This window comes from Trematomus bernacchii, unplaced genomic scaffold (genome assembly GCF_902827165.1).
Source record: "Trematomus bernacchii unplaced genomic scaffold, fTreBer1.1, whole genome shotgun sequence".
NCBI classification, from domain to species: Eukaryota; Metazoa; Chordata; class Actinopteri; order Perciformes; family Nototheniidae; genus Trematomus; species Trematomus bernacchii.
The window spans coordinates 431,037-448,880 of NW_022987585.1; the positions used below are offsets into that span (position 1 = coordinate 431,037).

Here is a 17,844-nt window from a genome sequence, read left to right on the forward strand (position 1 = left end):
TATGTCTTGTGTTTTCTGTTCAAACTAAACTCACACTTCCTCTAATGGCCACAAGGTGCTGCTATAAGAAAACATTTTGATGAAATGTTAATGTTGTGTAATATAATATTCTTGATGAGAGCCAATCACAGACCAGATGACAAGTTAAATTGTATTAAGGTTTATTTTTACAATTATTCTTATATCTCATATCGCCCAATATTTTTTGGGCCAATAGTAAATTAATAGTTGTATTACTATTATTATATATTTTTGGCAAGCTCCTGTTTGTAAAATAATACATTTTCTTCATAAAAACCATTTAGCAAGCTTTTTTGGAAAATAATCTGTTCACATTTCTCTTTGTAAATATATATAATTAACAACAAGAATCAAAGTTAAGTTTTGAAAATGTATTTTGTTATTGAGACACTACATATAACATTTGAATTAGATACCTTTCCGTTAGCTGTAGGTCAATGTTTACTAAAGAATCAAGCTAGCTTGTAGCTACTTACAACAAATACTATTTATAAATATATAACTTCCTTCTCTGGTTTGATTTTCTCGCATTTTGAATGTATCAGTCCTAATGTAAACTAGGGTTGTCATTCCCAGGCATTATCACACCTCTAATACAAAAGACTGGCAACCTTCTGTTCTCTTAAGGCCCTGACACACCAGGCAGTCACCAGAGAACTCGCCGACATCCGACACCGACAGATCCATCGACGAGTTCTCCTGCGTATTGGCCGTGTGTCGCACTGAAATACACCGCTTTACTACAGCCGAGCACGTACGAACTGCGCATGCGTGAGTGGCAATAATTCTCCTTACCAGCAGGCGGCGGTAGTGTGTATTCGTCATTCAAAATAGGCAACAACCGGAAGACAGAGAAGAAGAACAGACTGATATACAAACAAATAGCGGGTGCCGTTCGAAACATGTTTTAGAATATAAAAATACATGCATGATGAAATGAGCACATAAAGTGCAGACATACTATAAAATCACAGTTAATAGACCTGCATCTGATGATCGCAGTGTTCTGGCGGGTGTGTAGTTTATTGAGTCAGCAATGTAATAATGGCCACTTCTTGCTAAATTTACGATGAGATGAAAAACCGGACTTGACCAAACAAATCACGGAGCTCTCAGCAGAGGACAGCCGGGGACGCTCCCGCCGATATCAGAGATGTCCCTGCTATGTGTGGGAGGTAAGAGAGGACATTTAAATCGTTTGTTTACGTCCCTCACTTCCGTTTCGCTTCTCATTTGCTAGCTGAACAGCTGATCAGAGTGGTTTCTTGGCCCGATAGCTTGTGTCCAACACCCGGCCGATTCAACATGTTGAATCGGCCGATTCAACATGTTGAATCGGCCGGGTGTCGATCGTGAAAGGCCAAATAAGGCGTGTCACGGCCGAGGGTTCGGGACACACCAAATTAACTTTGGGCGACAAGGAACCCGTTTTCGCCCAACAACGCAAGACGGCCGATATCGGCCTGGTGTGTAGGGGCCTTTACACTGGACAGACAGGAGGCTGCCACTGGACAATTGTCAGGCAAATTATCATATGGATGTTACCTGTCTTATGTCCCTTTTGTTTCCTGCTCCTCTGTATAAATGACATTGCATTTCTGTGTAACAGGATCAGATTTCTTTAGCACACATTGGTGCAGGTTCTCTGTCCTTCCAGTTGGAAATAAGATTGATTCTGTTAAATGCTATAACTCTTGGTTTAAGCTTGTATATTTGTTCTTTTCTTACCAGAAAGTGATTAAGTGTGGAATTTCCATCACACAGCCCTGTTACAAAAGTGCTGAATCTGGGTCTGGCCCTTTAATTTAGTGGGAATGCTGATACAGCATTCCAACTATATGTTATGCTACAGACAAAAAGTGTATTATTATTCCATCCAATTATTTTGTCCGTCTTCTCCTCCCACATTCAACATCGCAGAAACTCCGTTCAAACATCAAAACGTTCAGCTCGGTCGGGAATCGACTGCTATTACTTTTATCATTCATAACTTTCAGAATTCCAGAGATACATCCCATAATTCATCAAATGTTTAACATTGAAGTCAATGGAGATATTCTTCAGACTTCAACAAATCTTCATGCGACTTCAACTGCTAACTGTTCATTCATACTTTCACTCAGAAACCTCATTCCAACTTTAAAATGTTACACATCTTTCTGACATTATTCGTGTAAAACAACTTCTAAATCTGATTCTTACTTTTAGAGATATTAAACATTGTTCAGACCTTGTTAAAGAGGTTTTCTTCAGATTTTAACATTAACTAGAGTGCGTGATGTCACAGCTAGAGGGTAAGAAATCTTGAAATGTGCCTTCATATTTTTTTTTACAACTGCCATAATTCCCAAACCCTACATTCTTGAGACATACGTTTTCATGACAAACGTAGGAAAACACCTCGTAGCTTGAAAAATGACAAATAATTAAACAAAATGCCTCTTGAGGGCATGAAGTGACAAAAACGTTCAACATGCCTCCATTAAAGCCCATTGTAATTTCAGGCAGATATTTCCTCACAGCAGCAGCCGCACACCTTTAGTTAAACTGCCAAAAAGGCCACATTATTAACCCGAAAGTACACAAAAATTACACCTCAGATACTCAACTTCCTTGACATGCTTCACGTTTTGAAATTTCACAGATATCTGTTATCGTTCTTCCACAAAACGTTCACATGTAAGAGGTTTATCTGTCATTCAGAACAATGCAAACCTCTGATCTCTTCATAGCTCGTTAGCTCGTGATACCTATGCAAATGATCCAAACACCACCAGACTTCAGATGACAGTTAATGGTCCAGCCCTCAACATGTCTATATACCATTAGTGAGTTTTCCTCAAAAGCTGTTGCCATGGCAACGCATCCCTTGCAATAAAACACGATATTGCTATAACTCCTATTGTCAAAAAGTGCTAAAACTTCACATGTGTGCTAACAGTCCAGCCGTGAAGACATCTACGGGAGTTTTGAGATTTCTTCAAATGCCGTTGCCATGGCGACAGACCACTCGCCATGAAGCACGATGTCGCTGTAAGTCCAATGGACACGGTCCGATCGTCCCCCAATCTTCACTTGTATATCACCGGTCCATGCCTCAACAGCTCTACGCGAGCTCTTGGAGAGCAAGACGGAGGGGAAGGCGAGCCGGAGCGGCGGTAAAGTTCCGCAAGCTGACAAAAGGCCGCTCCTCGTCTAAACTGTGCACCATCTCCATGACAGCTGGCCCCAGGGTGAGGCCGTAATGCCTCCGTCCTATTCTCCCAGCATCAACATCACATCTACCCGCGTTTGCCCCTGCCAAACGTCAATTCACAAAACTCACCAGTGTGGCTTCAGTGCCTGGGTGTCCGCATCGAGGGCCAGGGGGCTCTGGAAATCGACCATCGGCTCGTTTCGGCATGGCTCCTGTGTCCGGCTGCCTGCGCCCACTGCCTCGGGCCTCGAAGATAGGAAGAGCCGGATCTGACTCCGTATCCTTCTGTTTGTTGAACGCCAGATCCATTACAAACAAATCCTTTGTATTAAATGACTACGTCGTCTCAAGAGAGCTGGATTTTATGTTTGTTTCGGAGTCCTGGCAGAAAGCCGGGGAGTTTGCCTCCTTGAACGAACTTTGTCCGCCGGGCTACAGCTACTCCTGTGCTCCTAGGCGCACCGGCCGAGGAGGAGGACTTGCCGCGTTCCACAGAGACTGCTTCTCCACCAACATGGTGAGCACTGGATCCTTCCCAACATTTGAAGTGCTAATAACAAAAGTGGGTCGCTCAAACCCGTTTTATTGTATTTTAATCTACCGCCCTCCAGGCAAGAATAGCTATTTTTTATCCGATCTTGGTGACTTACTAACCTCCATCATCCGCTATGAAAGAGTTCTTCTGTGCGGGGATTTTAACATTCATGTAAATGACTGCTCAGACAAATTTGCCAGTGATTTCCTTAATGTCACCGAATCTTTTAACTTCTGTCAACATGTGTCTGGTCCAACGCATGACAAAGGTAACACATTGGACCTCGTGTTCACAATTGGTCTAAATATCAGCAATGTCTGTATCGAAGACCTATCTATTTCCGACCATAAAGCCGTACTATTTGTCATGTCGTTGGATAACGCTTATGTTCAGGGGAAGCGAGTAAAAACCTCGCGTATTTTAAATGGCGCAGCGGTTGAGAAATTTGTAACAGCTTTCGACAACAATGTTTTGGTGTCGCATGTTGATGACGTTGATTGTCTAGTCAATGCTTTCAATACACACTGCTCCGCCATTTTAGATGACGTCGCTCCCATGGTGACACGCAGCTCCCTGGCTGTAAACACATCCCCCTGGTTAACAGAGGACACCCGTATACTGAAACGGCATTGCCGCAAAGTTGAGCGGCTGTGGAAAACCACTAACCTTCAGGTACACCGTCTCCATCTGAAGGACCTTTACTGCGATTACAACAATTTGGTCAAAAATGCCCGGGCTACCTATTTTTCTAACCTCATCTCCTCTAGTAAGCACAACCCCAGAGTACTATTTAAAACCATAAATACCATTGTAAACCCGTCCACCCCCTCAGTTCCTATTTATTCAAACGACGACTGCGACCGTTTTCTCACCTTTTTTATAAACAAGGTAGCTGATGTGAGGTCGAGCATCAACCACTCCCACTCCCCCCTCCCTATCTGTCCAGTTAGGCAGGCCACGCTGAGTAATTTCTCCTGCATCACTATAGCGGACCTGACCGCTGTAGTGAGCACTATGAAATCTTCCTCAAGCCCTCTGGATGCCTTACCAACGTCTATGCTAAAAGAAGTTTTTTCGTGTGTCGCTCCACCCCTGCTCCACATTATAAACTTCTCCATTGTCTCCGGCTCCGTCCCATCATTCTTTAAACAGGCGGTTGTTCAGCCCATTCTCAAAAAACCCAATCTAGATCTCTCCCTCCCGAATAATTACAGACCCATCTCAAAGCTCCCATTTGTGTCAAAAGTTTTAGAAAAAGTTGTTGCTACCCAACTCAATACATTTCTGAATGATAATAAAATCCACGACAAATTCCAATCAGGTTTCATAAAACACCACTCCACAGAATCAGCTCTCCTCAGGGTCTCCAATGACATCATGATGGCATCGGATGCAGGTGATTGCGTGGTTCTGGTGTTGTTGGACCTGAGTGCAGCGTTTGACACAGTGGACCACGCCATCATGCTAGATAGACTCAGGGAGTGGGTAGGCATCTCAGGGTCTGCCCTCCAGTGGTTTGCCTCGTACCTCAGTGGGAGAAGTTTCTCCGTGGCGGTGGGCCCGTTCTCATCACACAGCACTCCCCTATCCTGCGGCCTGCCCCAGGGTTCTGTTTTAGTCCCCCTTCTTTTTGCCCTGTACATGCTCCCATTGGGCTGCATAATTAGCCAATTCAAGGGTGTCTCATATCACTGTTATGCCAACACACTCTCACTCCCAACGCGTCCAGGAGCGACGCTTGGTCAGAATTCCGTGGCGTCCAGTTGTGACGCGCCGAGTTTCCATCAGCGTCATAAACGGATGCAAAGAGCTTTCAACTGATTGCAATGTATTCCCATCGGCGTCGGTATTTGACGCTTAGGGAAGCACGGCATTCGTTTGTGTCGGCAGCTGTTAAAAGTGAGCGTCCATTCCCATTGGATAACGGAGAATTGTACACCCGGAAGTAAGTATTCTCCTTACTGTCGATTGATTTGACAGTGATATCTCCATTACTCATCCACTCAAAAACACCAGATTACCTTTGTTAATTAAACGACATTGATAGGTTTAAATTGTGTACAATGCTTTTGTGTTTTTCCCCTACAATTCTGAGACAACTTGTTTTCTCTGAAATGTGGAGCGCCAAAGAGACTACACTACCCACAATCCCCAGCTATTGTTGTGACGACTTTTGAGTTTTGGATGGCCGAAGACACTACACTACCCACAATCCCCAGCTATTGTTGTTACGACTTCTGTCCGCTTTGCGATTACATTACCCACAATCCTCAGGTACCGTCGTTAAGACGGCATACCTTTGCACTTTACGTGACCAAACCTGGATCAGTCGCAGTTCTTCAGAATCAAGGTAAGAGCATGGGTAACACATAGTTATAGGAAATAAACTTAGCCACGAATAATAATAATAATAATAATAATAATAATAATAATCTAATCGGCGCCAATGTTGCTTCTGGCACCTTTCTGAGGGGTATAGTAACTAAATAATATAGGGTATTACCTAAATATAACAAATGAACTCGCCTGAGCTAGCTTGCTAGCTAGCTAGCTAGAACACGCACTGCAATTTCTCCATAGAATTTTGGAAAATAGCTCGAAATAAGGTCTGTGGTTGACACACATTTAAGAGACGGATCACGTTTTGTTCAGCCGGATAATCTCCACTCTACTAGGATATTACCTAAATATAACAAATGAACTCGCCTGAGCTAGCTAGCTAGCTAGCTCAGAGACGGATCACGTTTTGTTCAGCCGGATAATCTCCACATGTTTCGAATTTTCGAATCGTAAATCTATTAATAATACTTTGTATACATGTGTTTTTAGTATTAATAGTAATAATACTTTTATAATTGTTGTACAAATGACTTATTTAAATGACTGGTGGCAGTGATTTTGCTGTGCGATGGTGTGAAAATACCTTTAATGACAACAGTAGTAAGCATTAATTGGTTATTAGCCAAGTAGAAAATTGTAAACAACAACAATTACACTGGCATTGTCATTTTATTTTTGAGTTTCTAAATTATGTTGTTTTCTCTCAACAGATCCTGCAATTTGTTCTCCAAAAAACAACCCTTTGTTTTTTCAAACTCCAAACAACCCAAAGGCACTTTTAAGAGCCAAGTCTGTCTTGTTAAACTGTCCTTGCTGTGTTGTACTTGATAGTCTCTTCCTATCTCTCTATTTATTTCTCTGTCTAACTCTGTTGTCAGTCTTTCTTCTGTGTCTCTGTCTGTGTCTCTTCACTATAATGAGTGATTCTGATCTTGAGGATCTCCTGAGAAGCGCAGATGAGCTGGTTGAGCAGAAAGAGTTAAGGGATGACCTACGGAGTGCTGATGATTTGCTTTGTAAAGTGGAAGCGGCAACAACAGCAGCAGCAGCAGCAGCAGCAGCAGCAGCAGCAGCAGCAGCAGCAGCAGCAGCAGCAGCAGCAGCTGCAGCAGTGCCAGCAGTGTCAATGATGTGCTGGAAGAAGAGAGACAGTGAGGGAAACTTGATCTTTGCAAGACCACGTTCAACCCGGAATGTCTCAAATCAGGGTCAGTATAAGATATATATTTCTAGGCACTTGAGTATATGAAATGAATGAAAACATAACTCTTGGTAAGGGAAAAGTATTACAATTTAATGGTATAAAATAAATGTTTTTTCTGATACAGCTGGCTGCAGTCGTAACACTGATCCCCCCGTTGCTGCTCCTGACCCTGACTGTGATCTGATCTTTGCTCCAGCTATCGCTCCAGAGACTGTTGGTATGTACTTCATTTGGTCTGGTTAGCCCGAAACACATATTCATACTTGTATCTTTATGTGATACGTACTTCATTTCTAAACTTCATAATTTGCTAGAATTAAGAACACAGTAGTTACAGCTTTCAAAACCACTCCATCCAGTATGTTTTAAAGAAAACTAATCATTGTGCTTTGGACTTTATTGTACCGTTTTAACAGAGGGGTTTCTACGAGATCTCCAGCAGTCTCTGAGCGATACTACAGGAGATGAGGTGGTAGCACAAACCCCAAGTGCTTCTCTGCTGGCATCGACCAACTGGAGCACTCGAAAAAGTTTTTTTTCAGAGAGCTGGAGGGCAGCGAGACCACATCTGGTTAACACCGTAGTGGCCCAAGCAAATGTGGGAACACACATTTGCCAACAGTGTTGGAGCAAAACGTCTGTTGTCCGGTGCCGGGATTGCCGACCACATCCCTTCTTCTGTGCTGACTGTGATGTCAGCATGCACACCAGACACCCCCTCCACAACAGAGATGCTACTACTGCAGGTTACTTCCAGCCATTGGCCCCAACAACACATGTACTAAATATGGCCCTTTGCTCCTGTGGTAAGTTCTGGTTTGTGAATGTACATTTTCTTGCTGGACTTGTTGAGAATTTCATTTTGAAAATGTGAGCTTCCTCAACATCTCTGTGTTAATTCCCAGCAGTGTGCTTAAGTCTCTTTGTAATGTTCTGATGTAAAGTTAAATCCTAAATATGTCACATAACAATGTAGTATTTTTAAAAAGAGACAAATTATTTTTAATTCCCATTTGAATTTTTTTCCAGTGCGGTTTGTACCTGTGGAGATCCCGGACAAAATCTGTGGTTGTGCATCAGAGTCATTGAGCCTCAAGCCAGGAAAGACTGTGACTGTGATCACAGTGAATGGTAAGAATGGGAGGAATGTTTGTCTTGTTTCTTAAGATAGATGTTATTGAAGTTTCTTCTTGATAATATCCAACCCTTCTCAAAGACATGTGGGATAGCTTGTCTATTAAACCTTAACATGGGTATTGAGTAAAGAATACCAAATGTATTAAAAACACCTTGTCTGTTTTTCAAGGACGACATGAGCTAAGCATGCCAGAGTTGGCTTGTGAAGCATGCGCTGCGACATGGACGACTGGGGTTGACGACCTTCTTCGGAGTGACTACTGGCCAGCTACCCTTCACTTCGCCACCATTTATGCCACAGATGTTTTCTTCTCATTTGAAGAAATGAAAATGGCTGCACCTGGACTATCCTTTCAGGCATATTTAAGGATGCTCGATCAGCGAACGTTGCGCTTCGGCCGTGTGAGTATTGAAGTTACTTGTCCTTTTTGATCTATTTGTATTGTACAAATTGTAAGCTGTGTCCTTATAATTTATAATCTATTTTTGACATAATTATCTGTTGATGTCCTTATTTTGTTATAGACTGGGAAGATCTCAACTGACAGCTTCATCAAAAGTTTCTTTGAGTGGGAGGCTGTGCGTTATGAGGTCGACATCATGTGCAAGGAGGAGCCCTTCACCTGTCCTGCGTGTAGCCCTGATATGCTTGCAGTTTCCGTGGATGGAAACCGCAAGCATTACCGTTTCAAGAATGCAGCTAGGTACTATAGAAAATATATAATGTCACAGTATTTGAACAAATAACGAAACAAAAGTATCTTGATGTGAACCAATCAATAATCTGAGATGTCATACATTGCTCCTTTGATTTATTTAGATCTGAGGAACAGGCCATCTTTGACGGTGTCTTTATAGCCAGGGATGAAGACGTCTCAAGATTTGTGGACTATATACACACCACAACCAAACATGTAATATTGCAGACTCTAATTATGTATAATATAATATCCTAATGAAGGGTTTGGTTAGGTTAGTCTTTGCACCATTTTCATCAATACATTTTTATATATTAGGTCTCCGGAAGAGGTGTTTGTGGAGGACAGTGGTCGGCAGCCAGAGAGACCTCCCAAAAATCAGCCGGCAAGCTGGATGAGGAGGGACTAGAGCTTGCCGTCTGTCGACATGGAGTGCTCCTCTGTGCTCTCAATATGTACAGGGGAGAAATCTTTGCTTATCCCCTGTACCTACAGAAAAAGCTGGCCAGTAGTATGTTCTTTTGCATGGATGTGACCTGCAAATATTGGCCCTACCTCCAGAGAATCACAAAAAGCTGTCCAGAGCTCCAGCATCTTCTCGACATGAAGCCCTTTCTCTCAGTGTTTCATGCCAAAGCGCATGACTTCAAATGTGAAGTAAGGAATTGTTACCATGTGACACAATCACTTTATGTAAAAACCTCCTTGTGAATAGTGACAAGTTGTAACGAGTCGTACTTTTGAATATATTTTAAACAGGTGAAATGGAGTGGGGCATATCAAGAGGGGGCTGGACTAACCCTAGGGGAGGAGGTGGAACAGGTCAATGCCTTCCTCTCTCGGATAGCAGTGACCACAAAACACATGTCAAAAGCAGGTGAGTTACGAACCTTTACTGTCAGTTTTCAAAAAATGTTCAGAAAGGCACAGATTCCACTAACAAATTACACCAACAACAGAAACTCATAAAAGCTCATTGACGGTTATGACCATAGAACACCATTTAGGATGGCAATATAGTATAAACCCCAGTTACAGTATAAGAAGTAAGAGGAATAGTAATAATGTGATATTCTCTTTTGCAGGACGTACAGACATGCTGACGCTGATGGCCATGCGCTGGAATCAGCAAAAAGTCAGCAACTTGGCCACCTCACTGTCCCGCAGATATCTGAAGGTAATAACATAGTTTTAGAAGAATTATTTGTGGCTGCAGCCTAAATGTAGATTTCTGTATTTACTTGTCTTTAATTGTTTGACGTTTGTAGACCACAAAAGCTCTGGAAAAGCAATTGCAGAACCTGGAGTCCATGAAGGCTGAGTTGGCAGTGACTGAAAAGCAGCTGGAAGACTGGGTCAGAGATGTGAATGAGTGGGCAGAAAGTGAGGACAATCTTAATGACGTTTTTCAACTTTTTTGTAGTCATGATTTATCAATTTATTTTAAATTTTCAGAATTAGTGATAACCCTCTATTGACATTTGCATTACTTATTTTTCATGAAGCATATGTAATAAAATAATATTAAAACATTTGATCAAATGTCACTGTTATTGTGAATTACTGTGCTTAATACACCTATTTCCTCTAAAAAGCAACAACAAACAACCCAAGGGATGCTGCTGCCTTGGCCAGCAAGATTGAAATGCTGACAGTAAGTGTCAAGAGACGTTCGCAGCGTCTCTACAAAGACACAGACAGCAACAAAGGTCGTTCCCGGATCCGCCGCAAGATCAGGGATGAGAAAGGGGTCCTGACAGCCACAGTTGAGAAATACAACTCAATGGTTCCAAGCACAGAAGCGCTGTGCCTCGAAGCCATTCTGTCTGTGGAGAAAGCTTGGCCATGGCAGCTACCAAACAGTGGTAAGTACACCAGTCTGCTGAATGCTCACAGCAAATGTGGAAAACCTTCATGTCTGATATATAAATCTATTTAAGACTTCATAGATTCTTTGAATGTTGATCTTTCATACACATTCATTCATGTTTTCTCATAAATGCTTTGCAGACTCTTTCGACCTCAGGACAAAGAGAAGAGCATTCGACCTTGTCATGGCAGTGAAGAGACTACAGGAGGAGAAGAAGATTCTCGTCACAGAAATGAACCAACACTGGAAGGTCCTTTCAACCCGCAGTGATTCCCTGAAAGAGATGTCCTGCCTGCAAAGTACAGTATATATTACATTTTTACTTTGCATGACTTTACACATCAGTGATAGGTGATGAAGTAACTCATATTGTCTTTATCTTATACATTTAAGATTCACCATTGGGCCTGAGCGAAGACGGGATGAAAGGTCTCCAGAGCATGTTTAGGAAAAAGCAGCACGACATCGGAGAAATGAAGACTCATGCTAGACGATGCTATCTGCAGCTTTTGACTGGAGCAGAGACCATCAGCTTCTTGCAAAGTCTTTCAGATGAGTCTTCTGACTGCGACTCTGACAGCTCTGATGACACACGGTGAAGCCCCCTCCAGACTACCTTCTATTTAACATCTACATGCTCCCCCCTGTGAAATACTCCGCCAACATGGTCTCAACTTCCACTCCTATGCCGACGACACCCAACTCTACATCAGCACCAATCCATCATCCCAGCTGTCACTAGTCAACTGCCTCCGCAACATCCAAACCTGGATGTCAACAAACCTACTGAAACTCAACAAAAACAAAACAGAGCTCATGGTTGTGGCCCCAAAAACACTGCTCCGGGAGGTTGGAGATCTGCTCCTCACCGTCGATGGCTGCTCCATCCAGCCTGGGCGTCACTCTGGACTCTAGCCTCACCTTCAACTCCCACATCAGGTCTACTGTCAAAACTGCTTTTTTTCACCTTCGAAACATCTCCAGACTCCGGCCCTCTCTCCCCGACCCTGTTGCAGAAACATTAATACATACCTTCATCTCCTCATGCCTGGACTACTGCAATGGAGTTCTGTTCGGGGTCACCTGCAAAGCCCTGGACAGGCTCCAGTACATCCAGAACTCTGCAGCCAGGCTCCTCACCCGCACTAAGCCCTGGCAACACATCACCCCCATCCTCCTCCACCTTCACTGGCTCCCGGTCAAGTCACGCATCCAGTACAAACTCCTCCTGCTAACCTACACATCTCTCCACTCCCTAGCCCCTGCATACATCTCTGACCTCTTTCAGCCCTACACCCCCTCTCGTCAGCTGCGGTCCTCCGACAAAAAAAAATGACACATTTCTTAATGTCTTAATATGTATGTCCAGTAAGTTATTCTTCCGGTTGTTGATATGCTGTTGAAGACATTTTCTATCATTTCATTTTATTCAGATGTTATTACATGTCTACTCTGAAACACTATGTAAACAAGGTCCCATAACAATAAAGTTGATAAAAATTGTTTTGACTGTTCACTCATGTTCTGTTTGTATCTCTGTTTAGCAAACACACATACTGATTAGCACCATGAGGGGGCGGATAAACCTTTTTGTCTGATGTTTTAAAATATGTGCAATAATATAGCTATATCCTGTATATATCACATTTAAAACAACCTTCAGTTGACCAAAGTGCTGTACAAGCAATAACTACAATATTAAATAACACAATAGGAGTACAATAATTAAAAACATGATAAAAAGCACAATAACTAGAAACATATATTTTTTTTAAACATACAAATGTAAAAATGTAATGTTCAACTAGTATTAAAAGTAATGACTAACATGAATAAAACATCTTCAGGTGTTATATATACATATCTGTCCTACACTAATAATGAAACAGATAAAATGGCATTGTATTCTGTGTTCCTCATCAATTACCTTTCAAACACCTCATCAGTTGCCTGTTTTTGACTTAGCTTACATAATTAGCCTACACCTGGTACAATGCCTTAGCCTCATATAGTCCATATTTAGCTTGATAATGGTAGTTAGATATGTAAATTAACATAATGTGTTTTGATAGCATTGTAAACCATGTGTACTTTATACGTCTGTATTATTCACCTAGTGGTTAAAGCACGTTATTACACGTTTACAGTCATTGCAATGCCGGTAAGGTTGTGTTGCTAATCTCTGCTGCATGTTTTGTTGAATGGGTTACATTTGATGAAAACATTTAAATATTAAGAGTACATACAAATAGGGGGAAAGTAGAAGGTCAATGATAGAAATATAGAATAGAAAATATCAACAAGATAGGCTACTGTAAGTGATCTCTACAATAAAAGTTTAGTGCCGGATGTACACAGATATTAATAGGAGGATGTGCAAATCAGGCAAACTAATTAGGCTTTATTAAAACATTAAATAATACTTTAAGTTAAGGTCTTCTTTTAAATACATGTAAGCAAAAAGCTTTGGTAAATCTACAGATAAATATTAAGCCTGATAAAGTACTTAAAGTCTAATATTCAGGGTTGCCAACTTTGGGTACCTGGCTGGAGTGAGATTTTGATATCATGGGTTTAATTACACATATGCGCACTAAATGACTGCTATCATGTCAGTAGCGGGACCTTAGCATATATATTGGATATATATACAATATATGCAAATACACAATATTGGACACAGACTATAAAGGGCACAAAGTTTCATTCACTAATGAAAGTCAAACACATGTTTGTTTCCACTATTTTATTGTGCCTGTCGCGATAAGCAAATAATTGACTTATCGTACGATAAATAAAATGAACTCGATAAATTGCCATTTACATGAGGATGTGACAAGCAGTTTGAAAGGATGTACTTGAATTATTATTATATATTATCATTATGTCAGTGGTCTAAAATGGTCATACAACGGTGCCGACAATATTATCGTTTATCGCAATAATTTCCGGGAAAATGTATCCAACAAAATTAATTATCGTGAGAGGCCTATACATGAAACACACACACACAAACAAATCTACAGACTTACTCCAAACTGCCAAATATATTAATTAACACACTCTCACTCTCATATACTCTTTGACTCTATTTTGGCCTAGTAGAACAATAAGCAGCAGACTTTTACTTTTTATCATTTCTACTGGATCTTAGATCTGCGCATGCGCCATACGGGTCGGGGATTGACCAACCGGCTCCCACTGCTCTGCTGTCTGTTAACGTTGTTAAGAGTGGTGGGGGCGGGGAGGGAGCGGATTGACAGCTTGAGCAGCTGTCAACTCAACATTGTAAATAACCAACCAAAAATGATCGCCGGTTCATCTTGTTTTTGGCATGAGAATAGGTTGGGCAGCGTGAGAGCGTGAGATTGAGAGTGAAAGCGTGTGTCACACGCCAGATGCGTGAGAGTTGGCAACCCTGATATATTGCATAATTTGTTTTGGGACTTGACAATCAACTTTCCTGCAATGTTAACTACGTTTAAGCACTTATTTTAACTGACATTACATATTAATTATACTCTTATAAGATGTATGTAGATAGTATAAGAAATGTGCAGAATATGACTGTTTAATGGTGGAGGTATAAACATATTGATAGATCTCTTGTAATGCACTGTTGACGAACCTGCGAAGTTTGTCATTCATTGCATAACTACACCGTAGTTGTGTATATGATATGTCAATAAACCTTAGAACATCTTGAAAGGGATGTGCCAAATAGGTTAAGGTTACCCTCTGAATTGTGGTGGAGTAGAATTACAAAGTAACAATAAATACTGCTGACAGTTAATGTATCAACGTCTCCATTACAAGTTTCAAAAACTAAACCTTTCTTATTTACACTATTGTCTTTGATTTATTTCCCAAATTATGTTTGTGAATTTAATGATTGTCAAATACAGTTCAACTGGGGAGTAAAACTGTTATAGCAAACCAGATAAGTCACATGTTGACCTGACAAATCTACATTTTCAAATAGTGCTTTTAACAGGAGCCAAATTGTGCTACATTTCAGGTGAATACTTTGATAGTAGGTTTAGAATAAGTTTCTAGGTTTTAACATAATGTTTCTCATATGGTCCGTTGCTGCAGGACTGTCACATATCGTCTTTTAGAGATGCTCCTGATGTTCCGGTCCCTGGCATTTAGAAGATCTGGTCTGCATTTCCACGTTTTGGGGCAAATTCAAATTGTACCAGTATTATTCATGACATATACAGAAGACCATAACAAAAATTGATATCTATCTTGTGTTTTAAGACTGAGGCAGCCCGAAAATAATGATTGTCACATTTGCATTAACATACCAAAAACTAAAACATTTTAAATGGCTTTACCCTATTGAGAAATAATTGTACAAAAAATTACACAACAGAAACAACAATTTATTGAAACAATTTATTGAAAAAACGTATTGTGTGTGTGTGTGTGTGTGTGTGTGTGTGTGCGTGTGTGTGTGTGTGTGTGTGTGTATGTGTCTGTGTGTGTGTATGTGTCTGTGTGTGTGTGTGTGTATGTGTGTGTGTCTGTCTGTGTGTATGTGTGTGTGTGTGTTTGTGTCTGTGTGTGTATGTGTCTGTGTGTCTGTGTCTGTGTGTGTGTGTGTGTGTGTGTGTGTGTGTGTGTTTGTGTCTGTGTGTCTGTGTGTATGTGTATGTGTGTGTGTATGTGTATGTGTGTGTCTGTGTGTGTGTGTTATTATGTTGAGCTGCTATAGTTTTGGGCAGGCTCCCATGTGTCCTCCCAGTCCTTGCCACTGCAAAACACACATAAAGAACAGTTGAATAATTATTAATATGTCATGCTATATATATTTCTGATGCTTAATCAGGCAAGTAAGTACATTTAAAATAGGATTTGAAACATTAGCTTCAGCTCAATGTCCCTCTTCGACTCCTCTCTCCCCCTCCTCCGGGACTTGACCCGGAAATCAATCAAGACACGCCATGTTGAAGAACGTCACAATCGCTTCAACGCAAACGGAGGAGTTGAGGAGGGGTGAGGGAGGAGGCTTCCAGAGGAGACGAAAGGTAGGATACACGAGAGCACACTACTCGCGCATCAGACCTCCGCCCCCAGCTGCACAACCTCTGCTCACTGCAGCTGATCTTACCGTTAAAGGAGGATCAGAGTCATTAAATGTTTAAAGTGCTTCATTAAGAGTAAAATATATTAAATCTCTTAAACGAATCAGGAGATCGAACTCTATAAAAACATTAAAGTGTGTGAAATATACTTACAAATTCTATAATAATTTTTTGATTATAAAATAATAACGTACAGTTCTTACTTGTGGTTTGTGATGCATGTGTGGTAGACCCACAGCACGTCAAACATTTAGGATATATACAAATACGGGTAGCATAACTAATACATATGTTAGTGATTTGTGTCTCTCTTCTGTAGGACAAATTACATAACAACATACAATACAAAAGTATTCAATTGAGATGAGCCTACTGTATCAGTGTATAAACCCTTTGCTTCCAGTACAACACATACATGTATGGTCATTAAGGAAAAACTTACCACTCGGAGCATGGTGTCCAGCGAATTTTCACTTCTTCTCTTTGCTGAAAGGCATGACATGAAATGGACAGAAATATTAATGAGAGATACTTTACAAAGTTAGGTGATACAACTTTACAGAACATTATTTGTACCATTTATAGACCATCAATAAGGTTAGATTTCTACACATAAACAATACTAACAGACAACAGCATCTGAAACCAGAGATACAGAAGAATCCACTATCGTACCAGTATGGAGCAGCTTCTTTAAGACTGGGAGTTTCCTACAACACAAGGTTATAAGGTGATGCAAAACGTAGTCCTGTAATGCTTACAATGACAACAAAAGGTGCAGTGTCGAGGATGGATTGAGGAACCTCACTGCTCCATACTTGTACGATAGTGGATACTTGTGTATCTCTGGATTCAGAGGCGTTATATGTTAGTATCGTTTGGGCTCTGTGCAGATATCTCACTGATGGTCTGTAGACGGTACCAATAATGTTCTGTACGTTTTTATGTTATTTAACAAGAAAAACAAAAAGGAAGCAATTATAACACACTTACATTAAAAACTCTTTTTTCCACAATGCTCTCATAGAGGAACACCTTCTGGGTCCTGTGTTTCCTGCATTCTAAAAATAAATAACACCATTTTAATAATTAGGTAATAAGTCTTCCAAACAATCATTTAAAGAAATGTATTGTATAGTATATAGTATAGTATAGTGCAAATCGAACCTTTTCGACTTTTCTTTGATGGTGGAGGCGGTGGAGGAGAAGACAAGGAGGAGAGAGAAGGCTGGGAGCATGGAGGAGGTGGAGGAGAAGACAAGGAGGAGAGAGAAGGCTGGGAGCATGGAGGAGGTGGAGGAGAAGACAAGGGGGGGAGAGAAGGCTGGGAGCATGGAGGCGGTGGAGGAGAAGACAAGGGGGGGAGAGAAGGCTGGGAGCATGGAGGCGGTGGAGGAGAAGACAAGGGGGGGAGAGAAGGCTGGGAGCATGGAGGAGGTGGAGGAGAAGACAAGGGGGGGAGAGAAGGCTGGGAGCATGGAGGCGGTGGAGGAGAAGACAAGGGGGGGGAGAGAAGGCTGGGAGCATGGAGGCGGTGGAGGAGAAGACAAGGGGGGGAGAGAAGGCTGGGAGCATGGAGGAGGTGGAGGAAGAGAAAAAAGATGGAGAGTAAATGTCTCCGGAAGCTCTGGCTCTGGCTCTGGCTCTGGCTCTGGCTCTGGCTCTGGCTCTGGCTCCGTCTCTGTCCCTCGCTCCGTCTCTGGCTCTGGCTCCGTCTCTGTCCCTCGCTCCGTCTCTCGCTCTGGCTCTTGCT

General features: G+C 41.6%; 2 protein-coding genes and 1 long non-coding RNA gene across 3 annotated transcripts; 2 read left to right on the forward strand and 1 right to left on the reverse strand.

The window, feature by feature from the left end:
* Window positions 1-6,600: 6,600 nt before the first annotated feature.
* On the forward strand, window positions 6,601-8,617 carry LOC117480860. Its single transcript, XM_034128341.1, has 5 exons — window positions 6,601-7,300; window positions 7,421-7,513; window positions 7,713-8,102; window positions 8,326-8,444; window positions 8,603-8,617. The coding sequence occupies exons 1-5, from the start codon at window positions 7,009-7,011 to the stop codon at window positions 8,615-8,617; spliced, it is 909 nt and encodes a 302-aa protein (XP_033984232.1). The 5' UTR covers window positions 6,601-7,008.
* Window positions 8,477-12,504, forward strand: LOC117480849. The gene is made up of 10 exons (XM_034128330.1): window positions 8,477-8,835; window positions 8,959-9,137; window positions 9,254-9,347; window positions 9,450-9,788; window positions 9,891-10,008; window positions 10,217-10,308; window positions 10,400-10,514; window positions 10,727-10,996; window positions 11,142-11,300; window positions 11,395-12,504. The coding sequence occupies exons 1-10, from the start codon at window positions 8,620-8,622 to the stop codon at window positions 11,598-11,600; spliced, it is 1,788 nt and encodes a 595-aa protein (XP_033984221.1). The 5' UTR covers window positions 8,477-8,619; the 3' UTR covers window positions 11,601-12,504.
* Window positions 12,505-15,673: 3,169 nt separating this feature from the next.
* LOC117480851 lies at window positions 15,674-17,334 on the reverse strand. The gene is made up of 4 exons (XR_004555687.1): window positions 17,259-17,334; window positions 17,085-17,152; window positions 16,534-16,577; window positions 15,674-15,760 (listed from the first exon to the last, which is right to left on the reverse strand). It is a non-coding gene; the product is annotated as an uncharacterized LOC117480851 (long non-coding RNA).
* Between the last annotated feature and the right edge of the window lie 510 nt (window positions 17,335-17,844).

What these genes read in the sequence shown, in the direction of transcription:
- LOC117480860 (XM_034128341.1), top strand. Translation starts at nt 7,009, where the DNA reads ATGAGTGATTCTGATCTTGAGGATCTCCTGAGAAGCGCAGATGAGCTG. An exon ending in CCGGAATGTCTCAAATCAGG is followed by an intron (nt 7,301 to 7,420) that starts GTCAGTATAAGA and finishes TTTCTGATACAG; the next exon opens with CTGGCTGCAGTCGTAACACT. An exon ending in TATGGCCCTTTGCTCCTGTG is followed by an intron (nt 8,103 to 8,325) that starts GTAAGTTCTGGT and finishes ATTTTTTTCCAG; the next exon opens with TGCGGTTTGTACCTGTGGAG.
- LOC117480849 (XM_034128330.1), top strand. Translation starts at nt 8,620, where the DNA reads ATGCCAGAGTTGGCTTGTGAAGCATGCGCTGCGACATGGACGACTGGG. An exon ending in GAACGTTGCGCTTCGGCCGT is followed by an intron (nt 8,836 to 8,958) that starts GTGAGTATTGAA and finishes ATTTTGTTATAG; the next exon opens with ACTGGGAAGATCTCAACTGA. An exon ending in TACACACCACAACCAAACAT is followed by an intron (nt 9,348 to 9,449) that starts GTAATATTGCAG and finishes TTTATATATTAG; the next exon opens with GTCTCCGGAAGAGGTGTTTG.